Source organism: Opisthorchis viverrini (assembly GCF_000715545.1).
Source record: "Opisthorchis viverrini unplaced genomic scaffold opera_v5_189, whole genome shotgun sequence".
Lineage (NCBI taxonomy): Eukaryota > Metazoa > Platyhelminthes > Trematoda > Opisthorchiida > Opisthorchiidae > Opisthorchis > Opisthorchis viverrini.
Genome location: NW_008751836.1, coordinates 194,051 through 215,871, shown reverse-complemented (window position 1 = coordinate 215,871; position 21,821 = coordinate 194,051). Strand labels below are relative to the sequence as shown.

Genomic DNA, 21,821 nt, shown 5'->3' with positions numbered 1-21,821 from the left:
TAACTGCTTCGACGCTGGCTTCTAAGCGTAGAATAGATTCAAAAGAAATGGACCGAATTAAGACTTCAAACCACACCTGAACAATTAGATCAAGTCCCATACGACCGAGGGGGATAGCTTTGACCTGAACCGGCGACGGTCGAGAGAAACCGTTATCTGTTAGTCCCCGGAGTACAAGTGGTGCCACATGGAGGTCCGAGAAACGAACAGAAGAGACGGATTTGGTCGGCTGTGTCGAGATATCTCCAGATTCATTGGGCAGAAGGATATCAGTCGTTCGTTTCTTTTCGCTATCCAGTTCATGAGCAATGGAAAGTCCCGTGAGTTCAGCGTCACACTTTAACAGAGGCATGCCGAAGTTTGCCGATTCTGTACACTCCATTGAACAACGCTAAAATAAAAAATAGGTAAACTAAATCATGTTTGTGAAAACAAATGGTAAACTTATCAAGTGTCCAGCACCATACAGGCGAGAGACGTTTAGATCGTCAATTTAAAGCATCAAGAGAAGGCTAATGAAATCCTATTCACACTCCACCTAACGGCCCTCTTTTCCCAGTACGGCCGCAATAGTGTGTGCTATAACTGCAGCCGGCACGATGTTGCACAGTAGGCTCTAAAACTTCAGAACCCTTACTAGTAAGGTTGTGCCTATTTGGAGTTTGAATCAGATTAGGAATCCCACTTCCCCTTCTGTGATTGCATTGTACGACTTGGTACTATCATTAATATACGACTCCCTTCTATAGCGACCCTTTATTAGACAACCTCTACTCCAACACGGCTGGAGAGTTCATAGTCGAATTTCCTCCCCGTGCTTCCCTATCAAAATGGCCCTTCCCGAGTCTGACGTGTCTGCTAGTGCGGCTTCTATGGGCTTTTTGTCTGAGATACGGTGGGCCGATGTCCACAATAGTCTGTTGTGCGTTGTCCGACAATAAATGACAGATAAAGAGCAGCGCACTGTGAGCTAAAATGTAATGCATGTCATTGAGTAACCAAGGTACTCCTTCAATACAACGTCGTAAATATGCAACCTAATTCGGTAAAATTGGAGTGACAATAATTCGGGGGAGCTTTGTGTACGAGAAACACGAGATCTCACGAGTAATAGCGTGTAAGACAGACGAATCACTAGAAGAGGAACACTGTATCGTAATCGAGAGGAATACTGTATTCATATCCTCTGAAAGGCGAGCAGTCCAATATACTACTATGTGCCTAGAAAAACGATTATGTCTCGGCTCACATAACAACCCGATGTCCCAAGCTAGCGGTTTAAAACCGAACTTCAAATGATGTAAGCACCTCAGGTTCGGCACATTGGATTATTCATCATCCTGCATATTATATCACCCGAAAAATCAAGGAAGATGGTGTGATTCCAACAGCAGTTCCGCACTGTGCAAGTGTCAACTGGTCTCACTGCGGGGATAGGTTAGTCTGCTATCCTGCGAGGTGGAGTAACACAATAGTTATAAAAGATTGTTCAGCTGTAAGTCTATCTTCCATACCACCACATAAAGGAAACGCGATGGTTAAGATACTACGAGGTGATCCAAGCCTAAACGGGAGCAGCTGAGATGCTAGGGTTGGGTTGGAACCACGGGCTTTCCAGTCAGTAGGTTTGCGCCCAAACCAATAAGCTAGTTCGGGGTTGGCGGAATCTCTTGTTCGATGATCCACACTGTTCGGTGAAGGATGCAAATATACAGCTTGACACCCATGAAAGTCGGATGCATTTTCGAAAGAGATATGGACCCATATCCAGGCATTAATCTCGTTTCACGGCAGGGCTTAGAATCCACCATGAAACACCAATTTATCCCGTCTGTGAGCCTTTATTAGGCCTAAGCATGTGGCACTTTGACTGATAACCATGCACAGATAAACGGAAGTTGTTGACCCGATGCCCCAGGGTCATCCACCTAGACACACATTTATTCACCACTCAAGTTACGTGTATCGCGGTTAATAAAGACATTTGCAGTGGTACCTTCCGCACAACCTTCAGTCTTCTACCAACGCCCAGTCCTATTCTCCGTCTTACAGAGAAACTGATGTGGACATGAGCTGAAAAATTCGTTCAGGACTCATAATGCCTGAAAATCAGGGCTATATGCAATAATTTCAGCAAGGGAATTATGTGAACTCAAATAAAACTTCAGGGAGCATCAGAAACAGTTATTTATGGCTACACTTTGAATTGAAAATATTTTCAAACCTTAAGAAATTGACCACAATTCACTTGCAATTGGACTGAAATCATTGTCTTCGGATGGCACGTGTTGGAAAGTGAGACCAGCCAAACAATCGTTGCTACGATGTGACATAAGTGATCGAGGAAAACCGAGAGCACTGGTGATAAGCTGGGACGAAAGCTCATGTTGTCCCGACAAAAACACCAGACAATGCGATTCATTATCTAAAAACAAAGCCAGAATGTCTAGATGAAAAGACGCCCATTCGCGCCGGAACAAACGGGGAAGGGTGCCCAGTGTTTGTTGCTGAATGGACTCAGTGAACAATTAGCTAAATACACCCATGTGCGAGTTAATTTGGTGTTAGCAGGAGACTCAAATGAATCTCTCGATTGCGATATTCTTCAATTAATTGTGCTGAACAAAGGTTAACTCAGTTTCAGAGATATCGAAGCACTTTTTCACGGTACAATAAACTACTCATAAGGTTGTTGACTGGTAACATGGAAGACAGCATGGATGCATTAAAGGATGCTGTTGCCCAAACAAACTTTAGTTAAAAACTCCCGCCGCTTGACTCTATAGCGATCCAAGCTGTCAAACTGGAGTGCAAGATAAAAAAACTCCATGGATAAGTATGGTAAGGAAAATGGAAGCATGGAGAGCAAGCTTTCCGAAAATGTTCCCGATTTCAGTGGGCTTTGCTTCTTGGGTGAATAACCCAGTAGTCTGTGAGGTCAAACTGTACGGCGCTATAATAAAAATGACAACAATGAAAACAGATTTTTGTACCTTCCATGATGAAAGAATTAACAATCACTCCGGCAACGTACAGTTTAAAGGGAACCCTCGCGGTAAACAACACCCTCAAGGAAGCATATCAAGGGGAGGGACGATCTATTCGGAGTGAACCCTATAGTAAGAACTCAGAGATATTCTTGCTACTCAAAATGGGAGTGGTGTATCTAGAAAACCATACCACGGACTTTCAACTGAAAGCTAAGTCAGAGTCAATCGCATGATCGCAACTGTGTGACCGATGGCGTCTCGTCTGTGTGCAAGGAAACCACATCGCTCAACAACCGCCTAGGGTGAACTCTTCTGAAAGACAGTCAAGCTTTACACCAGATGTGCCACGTTGATTGCTTTCAACCGATGCTCCTTGACGAATCGCACAATATTAACTTAAAAATCTCCTGTGTACTTGAAATATACTTGTTCCAAAAGTACCACGTATCCTCAAGGAGGAACTAACAAATACCAAGTTAACAGCCTGTAACTGCTACACAAAAGGTCACGTGACCGCTTCTATCTAAGTCTACCTACCTCGCTGAGGTTTCTATGAACCATCCACGTTCGTCCTAATAACGGTGGCATCCACTACATCTTGATCCCAGAGTCACCATCATTTCTAATAAGGGCCATAGACACACCAGGAAGGCATCGACAACGCAACTAGATTCCAGTACAAGGTCAAGAAAGTAGGATGAAAAAGATAGTATATTCTCGCAGAAAACATGGCGATGACGTGTGTATACATAGGGAGGAAAATGTGACAAAGGTCGTGATGCGCATGGATATTCTAAAAGGGTGTAAAGACCAGGGAGTAGAATATACCTCCAACGGCAAGGATGTCGTCGGGTTGCGCTTGAAAAAAATGACAAACGAACAAAAATAATTAGAGGGGGTTGGGATAGGATAACGGTGATAGTTTAACAGAAAGAGAACAGGAGGGCTGTACAGTACCAGAGGGAGAAAATGGGAGAGAGGCTAGCCAGTGAGCTGCGTACCAAGTCCCAAATGCTCCAACATCGTGTCTTCTGCATTACCGGAAGAAACTGCTGTTCCAAGCACGGAGTCCAACGAATTGTCTCGAGCGTTCGAGGCGGTAGTTGTTTTGGCTATCAGTCGCATGGCATTCGTATGTTGCGTGGTTACGGGTTGCGTCTGAATTTGATTAAACTGCTGTTGCTGCTGCAGTGGAGGTGCGTAGCGCCAAATGCAAACGAGGTTATTGTCCGTAACGGCGGCCAGGTAATACCCGTCCGAACTCATCTCAACAGAGTTTACAACCGGGTTTCGAAAGCCCGAAGTAATGCTTTCCTTGAGCTGTTGATCTTCATCTCGATTGCCCTGGACAGAACACTCGGGCCATTCCAAGATCTAAAAGGTAAGAAGATAGTTTTGTACCCATTCAAGGGCATTAAGCATATCGAACCGGCCCAACAGGACTAGCAGAAGACATGTACAAAGGTATCTCGAACGACAATGGAAGATCAGTACAGCGCAACCACGTTTTACTCTCTTCATCAAAGGGGAACGTGACTGCTACGATACTTCGACAGTAGATGCAAAGTCGCCACCACAACGATAGGCTACGTTGCATTTAATCCTAATGGATCTGAGAATTTGGATGCGTCAAAGTGTGAGACTTAGATAGTAAACTTTTTCAGTCTGTCGTTGCACACACTTATGTATAAAAAATAAATAAATAAATCATTTAGCTGTAGCACCCTTTCGGTGCTTGGCTGCCAGGCCACCAGAAGGAAGCATGAGGGCTGGGATACTGTCAGTCAGCCCTCTAACCACCGGTTCATCACTGTATGTATGGTACCAGTCTGTTGGAGTCTTTCATGATGCAAATGGAAATAGTTAATAAAATACATCGAATGCATTGAAAACGATTAGCCGATTTACTTGTTTTCACAGAAATGAAACAGACATTTATTACTACCCAAGTAGGAGAGTTATTAACCACCCGTCAATGATTTGAACGTGTTCGTGTCAGTTCAGTTTTCCCGATGTAAACAGTGTGCCAAGGTAAAGTTTCGTCCGTCAGGGAGGGGGGGGGGCACGGGAAGGACAGCCACGCACTGAGAGTGTTGTCGGTCTGCTAGCTACGAATCGCCTTACATCTCGAGATGGAACGGCTCAAGATGAAAACAACAGGTCTGATGTAGGACTGTAGTAGGCTGTGACAACGGCATCTGCCAGGGTCTTCGATCACTGGCGTCTCTTGTCCCTGGTCTCCATCCAAGGGGACGATAGTTGCCAGTGTGATATGAATCGACCGGCGATAAACCATTTGCGTTATACAAATGACTGCGCTAGGCAAACGGTCGCACTAAACTTGCGTGTGATCAGCTGTTCAAGACAAAACAGAACGATAGATTTTCGGTGTTCGTTATCGCTAGTGAAGTTTCAGATAAATGTTTTGCCAGATAATCAATGTGCAGGAAACGATACTAGTTGACGAATGGGTGGGACATACATAAATGGATGGCATAGTTGAATCTAGCTGGACCGTGTAGATAGCATTAATAGGACACACTTCTAAAGGGCTAATGCTTGAACCGGCAACGAAGTCCAACGCTCTTGACTACAAAAGTGGATCAGTTTTCTCTAGGGCCACTAAGGATAATGTTTTGTAGATCAACGTGTAAGAGGTGAGAAGAATCGTGAAAGATCGTAACAAAGAGATCGGCAAACAACAGACTGACCCACGAAAGTATACCGGTCAGAACTCTTTTGAACTTGCGACGGGCATTCCTCGGGAGAACAAGCACCTGATTGTTCGTCAGTATACAATTTGGCCAAAATATGTGTGAGTTTGGCGGTGGTCTTTCTAGATCCAAGTGACTAACGTTAAGTTGAGGCTTTCAAAGTGTGGTCTTTCCAGAGGAGATCAATGGTATGGAACACGAGATTGATTCATATCAGCCATAAGTAGACTACTGTTTATTTCATAGATGACTTGCTCATCAAAGCAATTTAATATCTGTTGGTCAGTTGAAAGCGAATCGAAGAAAACGGGACGTTGAATCAACCAGTCCTCATTTAGCAAAGCGAGGATTCGCACCGCATGAGTGTGAACGAACAGAAATCCCATTAGGTGGAAGTCAGTCGGGCGTTTACGGACTATTTATACAATGCTATTTCAACCAGATGTCACCTGATACATATGAACTGTTTGAAGAATTTTCGTTTGTCTTCTGGTTCAAACAACACTGACCTTGATAGGCTTTACATGGAACTTCTTGCGACTTGATGCATGCAGGTCATCTAGATATGGATCAAGGTCATAAATCCAAATTGAACCCTCATTGTCGCCACACAACACAGCGCCCAGATTTTGTCTCACTGAGACGTTAATGTAGATTTCGTCGGTCTTCTGCCACAATAGATGTCCACGCATTTCGATCGGTACGACACGCTGGAGGCCTGTGTAGAAAGAGGAAAGGAGAGAGGGTATGAACGGAATGCACTGAGAAATGTGATGAACAGGGTAAAATTGACCGGGGTGAATCAATGCATGTTACGGTCAGTAGGCTTCTGCAGAGGGGTCACCTCGCATATCAGTGGTGAATTAAAGAAGCATGGGGGCCTTCTCTGAAACCCGCTTGCTTTACTCAGCCAGTACTGAGTATTCTGCACACTAAAGATACGAGTAACAAAGCGTGGGGCAACGTCCCACATCCACCTATAATCTACTCAACTGATGGATCCAGTTGGTGCCGTGGTCTACATCACGTATCCGATACACTGGTTCTGAGAGTTTGGTGAAATAAGTTCTTTAAATCCAAAAACAACTCAGGAATACAGACCATCATGCCTTTATACATGACTGCCAACCGGGTACGTACATCGACTAAGGGAATACAGTAGCCTGAGAAGCTGCGCATTTTGACTATAACTGGAGCAGTTAATAAACAACGGTATTTCACGTGTGTCAAGAGCCAGAGAGCACACAAGAAGTAAACAGCCTGTCAGTACTGTCATATACATACTGCGTCTAGGAATATGCAAATTGACTTTTGCTCTTGGGCTCGCATTCAGCCGATCCCAATCGCGAGCAACCTAACTGTGATCGATTTAAGAAGTTGACATACTGTGAAAAACGCTTCACCGACAAATTTCCGCATTATAAACTGCTAAAAGCAAGAAATAAGCAGTGAATCGAAGGCGTTTTCCAGCTACTGCACGGTATATGACAAGTTGAAAACAAAAATTGATTGGAATGAGTGAACGAACCAACCGGAAAAACACTAACCTTTACGACGTTCGAGTACAGAGGCGAAATCGAACACCATGATTTCCCCGGATTCGACAACTTTGATCACTAATGCATTATCGCTCAGTTGGGAAAGCGCGTCAATGCATACTTCGTGATCAAAGTCCAACTTGAGTTCCATGTCCGGCTCCCGCTCTCGTTTTTCCAGCCGCAGATCGGTCACCTTCCAGGCAAACAGACCATCCTCACAGCCGGCAATTAAATAGGCATAGTGTGGTAAAAAGACCAAATTCAGCACTGGGTTCACATCCAGACGTGGACACCGTAAGCGCATCAGTAGCTGATATCGTGTCTTATAGTCTGGGACGGAGGGTATTCCAATGTCCCAAACCAGTACGGAAGCCTGCAAAAAGGTTCGAAGGAGGGTGTGAACGGAGGTACGACAACCAAATAAATGGTTAATATCTGAAATACTCAAGTCTTCTTATCCTCAAAGCTGCTCACTACCCTGAAATAACCACGTATTCTGATGCTCAGCCATGCTATCTACATACTATACAGTCTGCCTTATGATACATTTGTAGATGCTACATTACAGTTTATTCCTCAGTATCACTTAGTGCTCTATCGGCAGATGGCTGACGTGCACGCCACAAGAAGCGCGACAGCTTATTCAGCCGTGCCTGTATCCGAATAACCATGAATTAAGAGGTAAAAGTTTCGGCGAGAGCCAAGCGTCCTACGCCAATCAGAATTAAACAGTCCATATAATCTACGTCGTCACAGGGAGAGACAGTCGTCGTTCAGCTGTAGCACCCTTTCCAGCTGTCATGCTACCCGAAGAAAGTAGAGGGATGGGATACTGCTACGTTACCAGGGTCAGTCAAGAGGCAGAGGTTAGGTTCGAATTACGGACCTTCTAAACAGTAAATCTGCTCCAACTTTTAAACTACTTTGAGCTCCAGGGACGAGCATAGCAAGATGTAGACTTACTTTAGAGTCTCCGCTAAACAATATCGTGGGTTGTGTTTGGTGGAAGATCATTGCAGTGATATCTTCTGTGTGTCCCTTCATTTCCGCATAGCACACCAGTTGCTCCGGATGGAGCAAACGAATCTCGCGCATTCGACCGGCTGCAGCGAGGATGTTGGTTGCTTTGCCACATTCCACCTCGACTGTGGTCCAGGCGATGGTGTAGAACTCCTGCAGCATGGATGAGAAGTTAGGAAACCGATGATGAAATGAGGCACATAGATCAACTTTGTTAACAAAAGCCAGCTTCCACCACAGAGCATACCATTGTATTGACTTGTGGGCATAAATACTAACCTCTTCCATGTGTTTAAACCGTTTCATCACTTTACCCGTTTCGCAGTTTATCAGACAGACACATTCCCCACCGCATGTAGCAACCACATGCGTGGTTTCATCTGGTCGCTGCGGATTCGGCTCGAACAAGCAGCGCCACACTTTGGTCTCACTGTCGCCCGCATCGTTATCCTTGGCGTGACATCGGATGAAATGCAATGGGTCGTAGTCGATGGGTGTTGCGTCAGAACGAGGTCCCATACCCACGTTCACAGTACCGTACATATCGGTTGTACCATACGAGGATTCGGAACACAGATCACGCAAACTCCTGTGACGTAAAAGAGCAATGGTAAAGTCGGGATAGAAAAACAGTATACAACGTAAGAAACGAAGGCACATATCCCTGCATATGAAAAAATCCTCAACTACCCAGAGTATACAGGTTCACTAAAATACGATTACACAGTCACCCACTGAAAACCTACAACAAGGAAACTCCTATTCCGAGAACGGTCTTCCTAAATCAACTGCCGTACTGGCCACTTTAAGACGACAAAATGTCAAAAAAAAATCCAAACTACTGGTTCCAGGAACTGAATGACAATAGGTTTCAGAATCAAACCCAACCGAAATATATGGCATTATTACCGGAAGTGATTAGTCATTTCGGAGACGTGTTGCAAGTAAACGAAAAAACTGTCCAGCCCCCATGCTACCAGTAAAAAAGTATGATGGCTGAGGTCCTGCTAGAATGCCTCGAACTAGACAAACGCAATCGAGGAAGCTGGGCTGGAGTAAATCCAGCAGTTATCACCCTATCGTTGTTTCGTCCCAACTTCATTGTGGTGGCTGGGGTGAGGCAGATAGATGTTAGTCTCATGGCTTGAGCCAACCTGTTTTAGACATACAGCAATCTGCGCACATATTGGCGGTCAAGGTACGATATCTGTCCACTAAGAATTACCGTATTTGGATGTTAGTAAACTAAACGTTCGTACTGATACAACCAGCGAAGACGTTAACATCACTTTGGTTAGGCCTGGCTCCGACGGTGCCTACAAGCTATCACCCTATCAATAGCTCGGAAACGGGAAATCCTGTAACAAAGCTAAAGGTCAGCCTGTCGTGGAGGGCAATGAAAGGCCCGTTACAAGTCTTACTGGTTAATCTCGATGAATCCATCCAGTCAGTTGCATCCCCCAACAGCATTCGACTGCCAAAGGAGACCCAGTAATACCTAACAGGAACTAATGAAGATAAGACAAGAGTGACGCAGTGGCAGTGGTTGCAAGAAACTGCGACAAGTTATCACCGTACTTGTATTGATTTTGAGGACAGTCGCCTTCTTTTCGCGGGGCAAATCTTGAATGTTCGTCAATCAACAGTGATCAGCCTAGTGGGTGTCTGCGTACAGGTGGAACTGGTAAAACGATATCCAAAAAACTGTTCGGCGTAAACGTACACTCACTGGCCTACTGAGGTCCCTTAGCCAAACAACGAGCATCAAACACAGAACGTTTACTAAACGCCCAGTATCAGCAGACGGGGTTTCAGTCGCACCAAGTACTTGAGTCTTAGATGCAGTACTTCTGCGTTGAGGCAACTCGAGGCGGACATTCTTAGGAAGTATTCCCGGTGCTTTGGAAACTTTTGCAATGGGGATACTCCAAACGAGAAACAGCCCAGTTACAGACAGTGGTCTAATAGCATTGAGACACTAAAAACTGAACTGTTCAGCTGTAACACCCTTTCGGTGCCTTGCTACCATGCCACCCGAGGGAAGCACGAGGGCTGGAATACTGCCAGGTTGCTTAAGCCTAGACAGGGGGAGTCGAGAGGCAGAGGTTGGGTTGGAACCACGGACCTTCCGATCGGTAAATTCGCGCTCTAACCACTTGAGCCCATCTCGTCCCGTTGAGACACTAGGGGCCCTTTGTGTGTTTTTGCTACCCTTTGAATTTCGACATCGACTCTTTTGATGACCACCATGAAGTTCAGCCTCTGTTGCTGAGACCTTATCCAAGTTAAGTCAGTGTTCGTTCCTTATGTCAAGTCAAGTATACTTAGCCCCGAGTCACACCATATACCATTTCAAACTACATTGCTAGTTTCGATCAGCTCTGGGACGTCACACTGGCAGCACTGGAAGACCCAGATAAGACCCAATCGGTAGGCTTCAGTACGAACGAGCCATTACCACTTGTCATGAGTAGGAGCAGATTAAAAGCACGTAATTGCCTGCTCCGTTCATTGAAGAAAGCAAGGGGCGAATGCGTATCGGGCAAATGGTGGAAAACTCGAGAAAGGTCAGTGATTAAGGGCAACGGGAAGGTCCGCGGTTCGAACCGAACCCCGACATCTCGAGTGCACCTGATTAGGGTTAGGTGACCTGACACTATTTCAGCCCACGCAGTTCCTTCCGGTGTTACCGAAAGGTGTTACAGCTGAACAACCGCTGAATACTCACTGATTAATCCTTGGTAGTCAGATTACAAACACCTTTCGGCACAGTTAAAATGATGTTTGAAAAACAATATTTTAATAGGCTAGCTAGGAAACTGTTACCGCCAAAATGACCGAAACTCATAGGTGGTCGTCAACGATTATCAGCCAGGAGATCATGCTCTTTCAAATGTAAATTTACCGTCGTATTTGATAAATCATGGTTAGACATGTAGTTAGACAGCATTAGTTAAACTGTGCCGCATTCCTACTGTGCAAGCTCGTTGTTCTCCGAGGTTCACTTGTTCCCCAGTATAATAGCAACAACAGCTTGCACATATTCCCTCGTTTCGCGAGACAAGGTGGAATGGGACCAATCAAAGGACCCAGTAAGTCATTGTCACTTTTGCGTCTCTTGGACCTCGTACTGTTTGGAGCTGTAACCGAAGCGAACAGCAATCAGGCCATGAGTAAACACCAATGGTCATGGTGTTTGACAGGATTTGTAACCGCAGCATTCCCTAACCCTAGTAGCATTGGATGATAACTCGGACGGATAACTGGTGAGTTCTTTCTGTCATTTGAGGCAGAAATTCTGGTAACAGGTTAGGGGATCGGCTCAAGACATTCAACATGTGCAATCCACAGATGATGGTACAAACTTCAACCAGAGCGGAACACGAAACAAGCAACTTCAAACAGATTTGCAGGTGCCACAAGGAAATGTTGATGACTGGCGGAACTATGTGAGATGCTTCATCCACCAGCCGAGAGACACTGACAATCCTGAGGAAGCAAATCTCTTACTGGATCGTGAACCTTGTTTAGAGATGAAACGAGGAAGGGAATACTTGCATCATGTTGTTCCGGCAGTTTTCAAGGAAAACTGACACCAATGAACACAGACTAAGGGAAAAACCTATGAGGTCGCAAGTGTAAGACAACTCAGCGTTGAATAGGAAGCAAATCCGAGACGTTTGGATCAAAAGATGCCGATTCTGCACTTGCTCAGTAATAGAGGAAGTTGAAGTTTCCTTGTTATTGGATAGTTGCAGTTTACACTCTGGTCGACACTTGATATTTAAAGTTGCTATTTACTGGGATCTGAGTAAATTTTTAACTCCGGTATCGCGTGCCCCAGGAACGATCAGGATAGCGTACACGAAATGACAAAAAAAGCAATTCTCCCAAAACCCTTCTCTACTTTAGGCTTCATCACTCAATTAGATTATGTTACTCCCGAGTACAAATTTTGAACACGTTCCCTTGCAAGTACTATGGTACGGATGTGCCAGAAAATAGATTTTTGTTTCTGTGGTGCAAAAGGATTCAGCTTCTGCCCTGAACTACGCGGTTCTCTACGAATCCAGTAAACAACACTTCGAAATAGGGGCGCTCTGATGGTGCTCGAGGACGTTTACTATAAGAGAGGAAGGTCGTACAGAAATCGGAGAAACATACGAGTAAGCCCATCCGCAGGCAGAAAAGACAAAGAGCTCTGAAGCTCGGACTACCACCACACACAGTGGCACTTTACACGTAAATCCATGTGCACCCTAGACCTTTTGGCAAGAGAAGTCAGCCAAGAGAGATTAATTATTACCCACCTATGACCACCCATTGTTTTGCGCTTTTTCGGTCGAGGTGGGAGATTGGTTCCACTCCCTTGATGCTGAATATCGGGCATGTCGTAGTCATTCTTCAGATGGCGACTCTTCGAGGCCATAGTTCCGGATTTTTTCCCGCCCTCAGTATTAACCTCACCAAGTGGGACCATACCGGAAGAGGGTGAACAGGGCCATGACGCATCTACCTTCCGTGGCCGGTTAACTCCCTGACGTCTGGAATGAAACAGTCAAAGTAAGAATAATATTGACTTACTATATGTTATGATTGACGATAGTTTAACAAGCATGAAGAATTAAAAACCGAACAAAGATTATAGCGCCTATGCTCTGAAATACAGGGATATGAGTGCCCAGCGCACACAAACTCAGCTGGACACTGGGAGTACAGCAAGAATTCGGGGAAAGAGCCCAAGGTGGAGTCAACAAAACCCTCTTAAAACAAACGAATGCATTATTTACCCAATTCCCAAACCGTACTACGCTGATCACGTAAACCTCAATCTAATTGGGACGAACTAATGGTCCTGGTAACTGGTCTATGTGACGTAATGTCAATCGCATTTAGCCAAAATTTACACTACTGCATAGAAAAACGGAACTTTCCCAAAAAAATACTTAACATGGATCATATCACAGTCACACATTGAGCGTGTGCTGGTCGCACTCAGACACGAACAAAGATTGTCGACCTGCCCCCAGTGTAGGTGGCTGTGAAAAGCCGGAAAATAGTCGGCCGGATGCATTTTCCCCGTAAAACAAATTCGTTCGGGTTGCGTTGTAGGTCAGCTTATTCTATATGAATCCGCAGCAGTCAACGGAAAGGAATATGGTCACACGTGGATCTTTCAGATGGGTGCACTTAATCTATCACTAAACGTTGGCACCAAATCGAATTGTAAATGGGTGGTGTGTAGGATTTCGTGTTCAATTAGAACATAAGGTTGATCGAAACTCGGGAACTACGGCTACCTAGTGAATCCCAAGTGAAACCGGTCGAGTGCTTCAGAAAGATTTTCGGCGATGAACGAATATTTTTCAAACGGATAATTCGCTTTTAATGCTGATATACTGGACCGCGAAATCGTCCCTTTACTTTATACACATTACATGGATGGTGAAAATGGAACAGTTAAGACGAAATACACTACTGTGCATGATGATCCAAAACAGTTTATAGTCCTCCAGGACGGAGATCCCTCTCTTTTAGATAAAGCACAGCGCTCTTGTCGGACACAGCTCAGTGCGATTCACCCGAAGAAGGGCCAACAGCCTTTTTTTCCGCAGTCTGTCTGCACAAAAACAATAAAAGCTGATGCGGTCGGTGGGAACAATCAGCGGATTTGACTGACTACTATTCAGAAGTGGTCAGAGGTGACCACGTTGACAAATGTGGGACAAGTTAGGAGATTTAAGTTCGGCGAAAACGTCGTTCCTCAGGTAGGGACATGAAACTTGACGTTTTCCACAGTTCCGGATACCACGAACATATTCTTTCCTGCAGAGAAACGTTTTGATACGAACTTTGGGAGGTGAGTCAGAGCTCGTTGTGTCGTTCTGAACGACAACGCCTTGCCTAAGCCCCAAAAAGCTAAATATCGGTTTTCGACCAGTTTTTGTTCGAAGGGGACATGGAATAATTGTAAGGTTTACCGTGGGTACAAAAGCCTCACACTCCAGTCTGCCCTTGCAGACTACGAGAGGTGGCGGTAACCAAAATGCGTGTTTTGATTACAGAGCAGATTCAACGGCAACGAATAGTTTAGACCAACATAGTTTGTTGATACACACCACATCCACTGCAGGGAGTGAAGGTCCGTGTGGGCAGTGCTTTGCATGATAATGTTAAGTGACGAAAAATGCACAGGAAAAATGCACACACACACTGCAGATCAAACCAGGTGAAGCCCAATTCCGGTCCCCGATGTTATCGCGGTGCACCCTAATAAGGAGCGACCGCTCAGCTTTTTTTACTTTGTAGTTCACAACTGATTTGCAAACATAAACGTAAGGATGGACGTACTTTTTCGGTGTCGTCTTCTGGCCAAGAGTATCTTTCACAGCTTTCTTGTAGATCTCAGAGGCCATATACCCCTTCACATAGTCTTTGTTCCTTAATTCGCCGGGGAGGAATTCCGCCACGGGTCGCCCGCTAACTCCACGAGGACGAACCACAGTCATGACAATAGAGCGACCTTGTCGAAGAGACCGCGCCAAATGGAACTGATTAGACTGACCTCCTGTCTGCATTGTTCCGCTTAAAAGTCCGTTGGTCTGGTAGCCTGCTGGGGCAACGAGGACTTGCTGTTGGTGCAGCCGGCCCATGGCATCCATAACGAGTGTCGTTTGGACCTGCCCCGTCGCGCCGGCGAGGAGAGCTGGGTCTGGGAGGTTGGAGCCCAAAATCTCATCGGTCGCCTCAAAAAGAGCACGTTCATCTGAAAAAAATTCAGCGCGTATGCAGCGAAACCAGTAATGATTTACACCCATATACACGGTGCGGTATCTGTGTTATCGAAAGTTAACAGGGATATACTGAACACAGCAGAAAATAGACATGGTCTACTTATTCCTAGCTCACCATGGCTTGATAGATGAAAGGGAGAGACTCACTTGCAGCTCGTGCCTCAGCCTCACGCTCCTCTTCATCATCATCCAAATTGTCCTCCGTTTCAATGTCCACAACCATCGAGGCAGGCCGTTGACTGAGAGCAGGTGCAGAACGAGGGGATGTTTCATAGTCCGAAACAGCGGGCTCCGCGAGCAGATCTTCAGTGGCGAACTCAGTAGGATCGGTTGTTGCAGAGTGTGCCGTTAATATCCGGTCGCGTTTACTCCCCACACTGGCCACAGAGGTCATCAGCTCGGCGTCACTAGCATCGAACAGCTTGGATCGAAGGTAGTTGTCAACAAACTGAAAAAGCTGTTCCAAAGAAGAACAGACGAAGGTGTGTGTTATATGATTTTTGACTGAACACATGCGAACAAAGAATAACCTGATTAATAGGTGAACGTTAAACGAAAAAGAGGTTGAGGCACCAGCCACACATAGGGAGATTCATGATTCGAAACATTCTCCAGCATCTCTCTAATTCCCTTCTAAGCCTGAGCTGTCCGGCACCCATCGTACTTCCTACGGTTCCCATGGCAGCTACGCATCGAGTGAATGGGATGAGTAAATGAGCATCTAAACCGATAATGATTGTGCAGCTTGGGACGAAAATCGTAAAATTTCGGAGCACAGCACTTGACGCTTCATGCACATGAACAGGAATGAGTCGTGGGGTCAAAATGGTCGCATACTAGGGGAAGCTTATTATGAAAGGCCCTTTACACTTTGGTACGTTAGATTACTCTCCAAGTGCGTACCAGCTAACTGGGATATCAGCTTATTGTTTTGTTTTGGGGTTTCATGTGTGTCGCTTACGGAGATTGGGAAAACCATGGAAAACGACTCGCTCTGGCAATACAGAACAGTTTACCAAGTCTGTAAAATACCTGAGGGGGTAGAAACCGAGAGTTTCATCGTTTTAGAGATTACAGTGTTCCGTTGCATTTTAGGCTGACACACAAAGTAGTGGAAAAACTGGCACTATAGTAGCCCTCATGAGGCAGCTAAACACCGAAGGGGTGTTATAACTGGTGGATTATTGCAGGGGAGATTAAGATATTGGTTTCCCATATATTCTGATATGGAGCCTGACAGAGTGCAATGGGACGATATAATCTGAATGACCAGACCGATTCGTTTCAGGTGGGATGAACCTGACAAGAACAGCTGAGGTCCGTGACGCCTCGCCCGGTCTCGATAGCCAGTACGTGGATGCGATTGGCCTAGAGTTCGACGACTGAGATGGTGGCTGTCTTCACCTGTAGCAATCTTCTGAAGATATTTAGCATAATCATCAACCCCATATGTTCTAGTGTCGTAGTAACAAATACACGAAGCCGAAAGTTTCATTACTGTCATACGGTCACCTCAGGGGTCAGGGTGCCAGACTGCCTGCTTTCCACGTGTTTAATGACGCGTCAGAATAACCTGGTATGTTCTAAGCAGCATCGAACGGAAGAATCAAACGATCCTGAGTAAGGTTGATGATGAAATGTGCCCAGAAAATGTTGTACTTACCATCAAATCCTTATACTTGTTCAGACTTTCATCAACAAGTAGATTGCGCTCCCTCAAGTGTTGGACAATGTGTTCGATAAGCTGCATTCGCTCGGCGCGGTTTTGAACCGAGTGATAGTGGTCTGCAAAGTCAGCTTCCCATTTTGAGCGAACCTGAAAGTCAAGCAAGGTGATGACCATCCACTTATGGATTAGAAATGCATCACTGAATTTGCCGTTCAAGATTAGTGAATTTTCTGCCGTTTGCATAACAGTTCAGTCTAGTTGTTCTGGTCCGGCTAGCTGTTGTGGTGTGTACAAAGTGTGCCACAATATTAGTATCCGTACTGGAAGCAATCTGGAAATGAAACAGCTTCTGGATACACCATCAAGATCTGACGCGAAGGGGACGATGAATCCGTTTACCGTAAAGCGTACAATAATCAGAGCACGTGTTTAAGGTGCAGTGATTCCATCCACCGGTCAAACTAGGTTAATTGGTGTTATTGCAGCCCTTAGCTGTGTGCGGTTACTAAATTTACCTGTTGGCCCGTGCTCAAAAGTTTGTCTTCCAGCCTGCTCTATTGTGGACAGACCGTCCTCGTAAGGCCAATTAGCTGAGTACCCGAGGGGTAGTCCAGTAGTGGACTTCTTCTAAGAAAGAACGACATCTGGTCTCCCCAGAAGATCAGCTGAAAAGTAATTTGATTGTGCACTGGCAAACCATCTAACTTAGAAAAGAGGTTGAACTCCTTCGGATACACACCATTCATGTTTAAACAATCTACCTTCAGTTCGGATTCACCTGCAATACCCTTTCGGCGTCCAGCTAACATGCCTCCCAAAGGAAGCACGAGGGCCGAATTACTGCCAGGTTGCCCAAGCCTAAACAGAAGCAGTCGGGATGCAGAGGTCGGGTTCGAAACACGGATTTCCCGGTCAGTAACTTCGCGCATCAAGCCAACTCGAGCTCAGTCCGGGTGTGATTAGCTCTTTCACGAAAAACTTGCTATCTCTTTAATCAGTACGGGCTAATTGTGTTCCAAATTAAATGATGGAACGAGCTTGATGGCTGGCCATATGAGCACTCAAACTATGCCCGTCCGCATTCGAGGAGCGGCCTTAGAGTTCGGTCTATATCTGACCAAAAAACACTACTCACGTGTGGCTCCACAATGGCCCTGGCTTCTTGTATGATACGAACGGTGAAGTCTGTGCAGAGTTCTTCAAAGTATTGTCCATTGATCAACTTTAGCTTCGGACAAAAGTAGGCTAACATTTGAGGATTGAGCAACTGAAAAAAGGTTAAGAAAGAAGGCGATCGCGATGAAACGTCCAAAGAGAGGATAAACCATCAATTGGGTTATTAAAAAAACCGAGTGCTAGGCGAATTTTAAAAAAAAACGGATGAAACCGATGACTCGAAACCGAGTGCTAGCGAATTTTAAAAAAAAACGGATGAAACCGATGACTCGAAATCAGTGCAGTCGCCCTATGAGAGAACATCCTAGGAGATCCTTGATGAGAGGAAACAACTCTCGCACAGAGGACACACACCTCTCTCAGAAACATTTGAACAAGCTTTTAGGCACAAAATTTATTTACGAGAAACCAAATGAGTGGTGCTGACGGTCACTAAACAGACCTTCTATGTTGACGAAAAAGAGGACTGATCAGTTACGATAGGGTTCTCCAACCTAAAGCTGCACGGACGTATTCGGCCCATCGTTACTTAATATAAGGCTGAATTAATTTTTTGCTTTCACAAAGCAAAAAAACACTGCGGATTTGAGTTCGAAGATAAAACATTTGAAGTGAAATGACGGGACGAGAAATCAATCAAATCATCCACAATTTGTTACACGTTTGGATTTCTGGAAACTGGTTGAACTGGTGAACCTTTATGCATACTGATAGTGATATAGTTCCGAACCATGGGAAAAAACTTTGCACTATACCTTGAAGAGATTCAACTCCAGGGTGAGGCTTTTGATGGCAGAAGAGACCACGTGTAATGTGAGAGGATGTCGAAGAAGAAATTATCTGCTATTGGGAACTTTCTTATGTACCGGATCGTACATTTACAAAACGACCTCACACGAATATGCGCCTCACGGGAATCTTTTGAATATTGTTTTTACTAAAAAAACTGTTGTTCACCAAAGCCCACGGGTAGGGCTATCTATAGTTACGGGCGTTTGTCAAAGGATATCCTGTCCAAGTATCAGACAGTCGCACTGCTGATCACCAACTCATGACCAAATTATTTACTGTTCAGCTAACCTTAGAGATTAGGGAGGTATGTGGGGAAGGTGAGTTCCGTACACTGCTTCTGTTCTATCACACTGACTTCACTTGCAGGATCAAACCCTGCAATTGGAATCCATGTCAAGAGAAGGGGTCGAATTTCCGTGAATCACCTCAGAAGATTTCAGTTGGGTGGTTCAGTCCTTGTGAAAAACACTGATGACCGAGACAGAAGTGTCGTGTTTCTCAGAGAAAAAATAGAAAGACGAGCAACTCCTCCGACCTCGAATGGTTGTTTTGAAGAGCAGTTTTGAGGAGTTGAAGATAAAACGATCATATTTGACATTTGTACGTGATCATGAGAAGACTTTGAAGAAAACTGTCTGTAGGTAAAGAACAACCGAAAGTTGAAAATCCTGGACGGTCAGAAATTCCGGAACAAAACTGCCCGGGGGGTTGGGATAAAAAGATACTTAAGCGTCACAGAATCCATTGAGATGGGACTTTGAGGAGATACTTTGGTTCTCAATCAAATAAGAAAAGCGGGAAACCTTTGTTAATTTTACCGATATTTACCGGGAAAATCTTCTACAGAGCTGAAAAATTCGCCTGTAATGCGACAGTCAAATCAGTGACCTGTGTCCACAAACAATCTCACAGATGAAATACGATGAGTCACAGCAAATAGAGTAATGACTAGTTAAAACAACTTTGGTGAAACAGCACTACCACACGGGTTCTATAATCTGAATATGTGCTACAAGAAAAGGCTTAAATCCACCTTGATAGCCTATGTTGCTTGCGTTGCTGCAGGGAAGTTTGCCTTTGATAGCTGGTGCGTAAATATAATGAACTTCGTTCGAAGTAAAATGTATCGGTAAGATAATATCGTTCAGCCACAACATCTTTCTGTCCCATAGCTTCCATACAACCTGAAGGAAGCCCCAGAGCTGAGATAGTGACACAGGTTACCCAAGCCTCGACACGAGCAGTCGACATGCAGTGGTTGGGTTCGAATCTCGGACCTTCCCGTCAGTAAGTTCGAACCTTGACCACTGATCCAACATAACATGTACGTCAATTCTTCATCCGAAGAGAAAGGACAGTATAGCTAGTTGGATGGGAAGAGGTGTACGTACCTGCAACCACCCGAAAACCAGGAACTTATTTCACAAGAACAACGGGAGGTTGACAGAAACGGAAGCCGTTACCACAAACGGGAGACCGCCAACGGGCGGTTTTACTTTAAACAGATCCAAGGAGCCCTGCCAAAGTGCCAAACAATATAAACGTATGGTTTCCACACTTTCTGAGGTAGCCAATGGACGGGACCGTCAGAACCAACCATCGAGGAAATTGGCGCAGTTTCATTTTAGGGTTTCATTTTAGGGAGGTACCAGTATTAGACTCCCATGCCCACGAAAAATGTAATTAAACCACAGAGGCAATCGGCATCTTCTGAATATGTTACGTACTAAGTAAGAGAGTGAACAACTTGCCGAAAATCTACTGTTTAGATACTCATGTTGGACGGCCAAGGGTTTAGGATGGTTGGACCTTGGTCATATAAGCACGGTTGGGTAGCATTGTACGTTTCATCTACAGTGAGTTAAGCGGTTTCAACCAATCCCTCTCAATATAGTCTTAAATAACTGTAAATACGAATAAACCGGAGTGTGGAAATTTCGTCTACCGAGAGGATCGCATGATATTTCATAGTGAACATTATTGCAAAGTTTGCTCAATATCAAGAACAACTTGACACCCATACGTACTAAAGGCAACGTATTACAGGTAAAACATGTAGAGGGTCTTCGCATAAAGACCATTATCACGAACTGAGGACGGAAAATAAGGGGACACAGTGCGAAATACTGAACGTTTCAACTAGGTGAAAACTTCAGCGCCCCATATATTTCACAATCGCAGCGAGCCAGAATCCTCACCTGTTTCAGTTTGTCATCCATCGTCAAGCGTCTCAATTGGGGGAACTGTTCAACCAAAGGGAGATGGATAAACCTATTGCCGGTCAAGCCGAGCCTTTGCAAACGAGGCAGATGAAGTCGCCTTGGGAATACCCGCAGCGCGTTTTCTGACAAGTCCAGCTCCAACAAATTCACACATCGAGCCAAGTGTGTGGCATTTATACTCGTGTATCCGCATGCGGGAACTGCAAGAATCCGCACACGTTCAAGGCACGAGGCTCGTGTTACCCGTAATATTTCTGGTTCATCAAGCGGGCGATCGTCTTCTTCCACAGACAATGACAATGGGCAGTTAGCTACAAACAGAGTAAGCATACTACGGTAGAGGAAACCGACACACTGGAATAGAGAGCCACGATAACACAAAGACATATTCACTCGGAGAATAAGGGCTGCACGTTGATAAGGATCGTTCCCCTACCATCTTGCACAGATGTCCACATTGAATACATGTATCCAATCCATCGCTTTTCTCAGGGTAAACTAATTTTGGGATTACCACTGATGTCATCATTCAGTGACGGTTGTGTGGAGGACGAGTTATACAGGGATTCATACAGTGCAAAGAATGGACTTAGTGCAAGGATTTTTCTTAGAGGGCTAAAGATAGCCGGTCAGACTGAACGGTCCGGTATTATTTTATTTAAAGTGTGTATACATGTTTACGAGACTAGCTACGAAACCGGTAGACTGCTCATTGAAATCGATACAAAGTTCAGTTTACTGCACTGGTCACCAAGTTAGACATTTGTAGGGTGTTTAAATTTCTAGGGCTACTACAATTATCCGAGATGCAGATGGCAATTTATTATTATATTATGATATATATATATATATATATATATATATATATCTATATCTCAAAATATCGCGCTCTATCGCATTTTTTGT

General features: G+C 44.8%; 1 protein-coding gene across 1 annotated transcript in view; it reads right to left on the bottom strand.

The window, feature by feature from the left end:
- Nucleotides 1-21,821, bottom strand: part of T265_07639 (hypothetical protein) — a gene marked incomplete at both ends in the record, with an annotated part of 46,388 nt that overhangs the window by 12,536 nt on the left and 12,031 nt on the right. Inside the window, 13 exons of the mRNA XM_009173212.1 lie at nt 77-391; nt 3,635-3,783; nt 3,992-4,364; nt 6,214-6,422; nt 7,252-7,615; nt 8,206-8,415; nt 8,542-8,851; nt 12,573-12,806; nt 14,614-15,028; nt 15,204-15,513; nt 16,720-16,872; nt 17,861-17,992; nt 20,892-21,226. Coding sequence (XP_009171476.1) covers nt 77-391; nt 3,635-3,783; nt 3,992-4,364; nt 6,214-6,422; nt 7,252-7,615; nt 8,206-8,415; nt 8,542-8,851; nt 12,573-12,806; nt 14,614-15,028; nt 15,204-15,513; nt 16,720-16,872; nt 17,861-17,992; nt 20,892-21,226 — 3,509 coding nt within the window. The remainder of the gene's footprint in view (nt 1-76; nt 392-3,634; nt 3,784-3,991; nt 4,365-6,213; nt 6,423-7,251; nt 7,616-8,205; nt 8,416-8,541; nt 8,852-12,572; nt 12,807-14,613; nt 15,029-15,203; nt 15,514-16,719; nt 16,873-17,860; nt 17,993-20,891; nt 21,227-21,821) is intronic.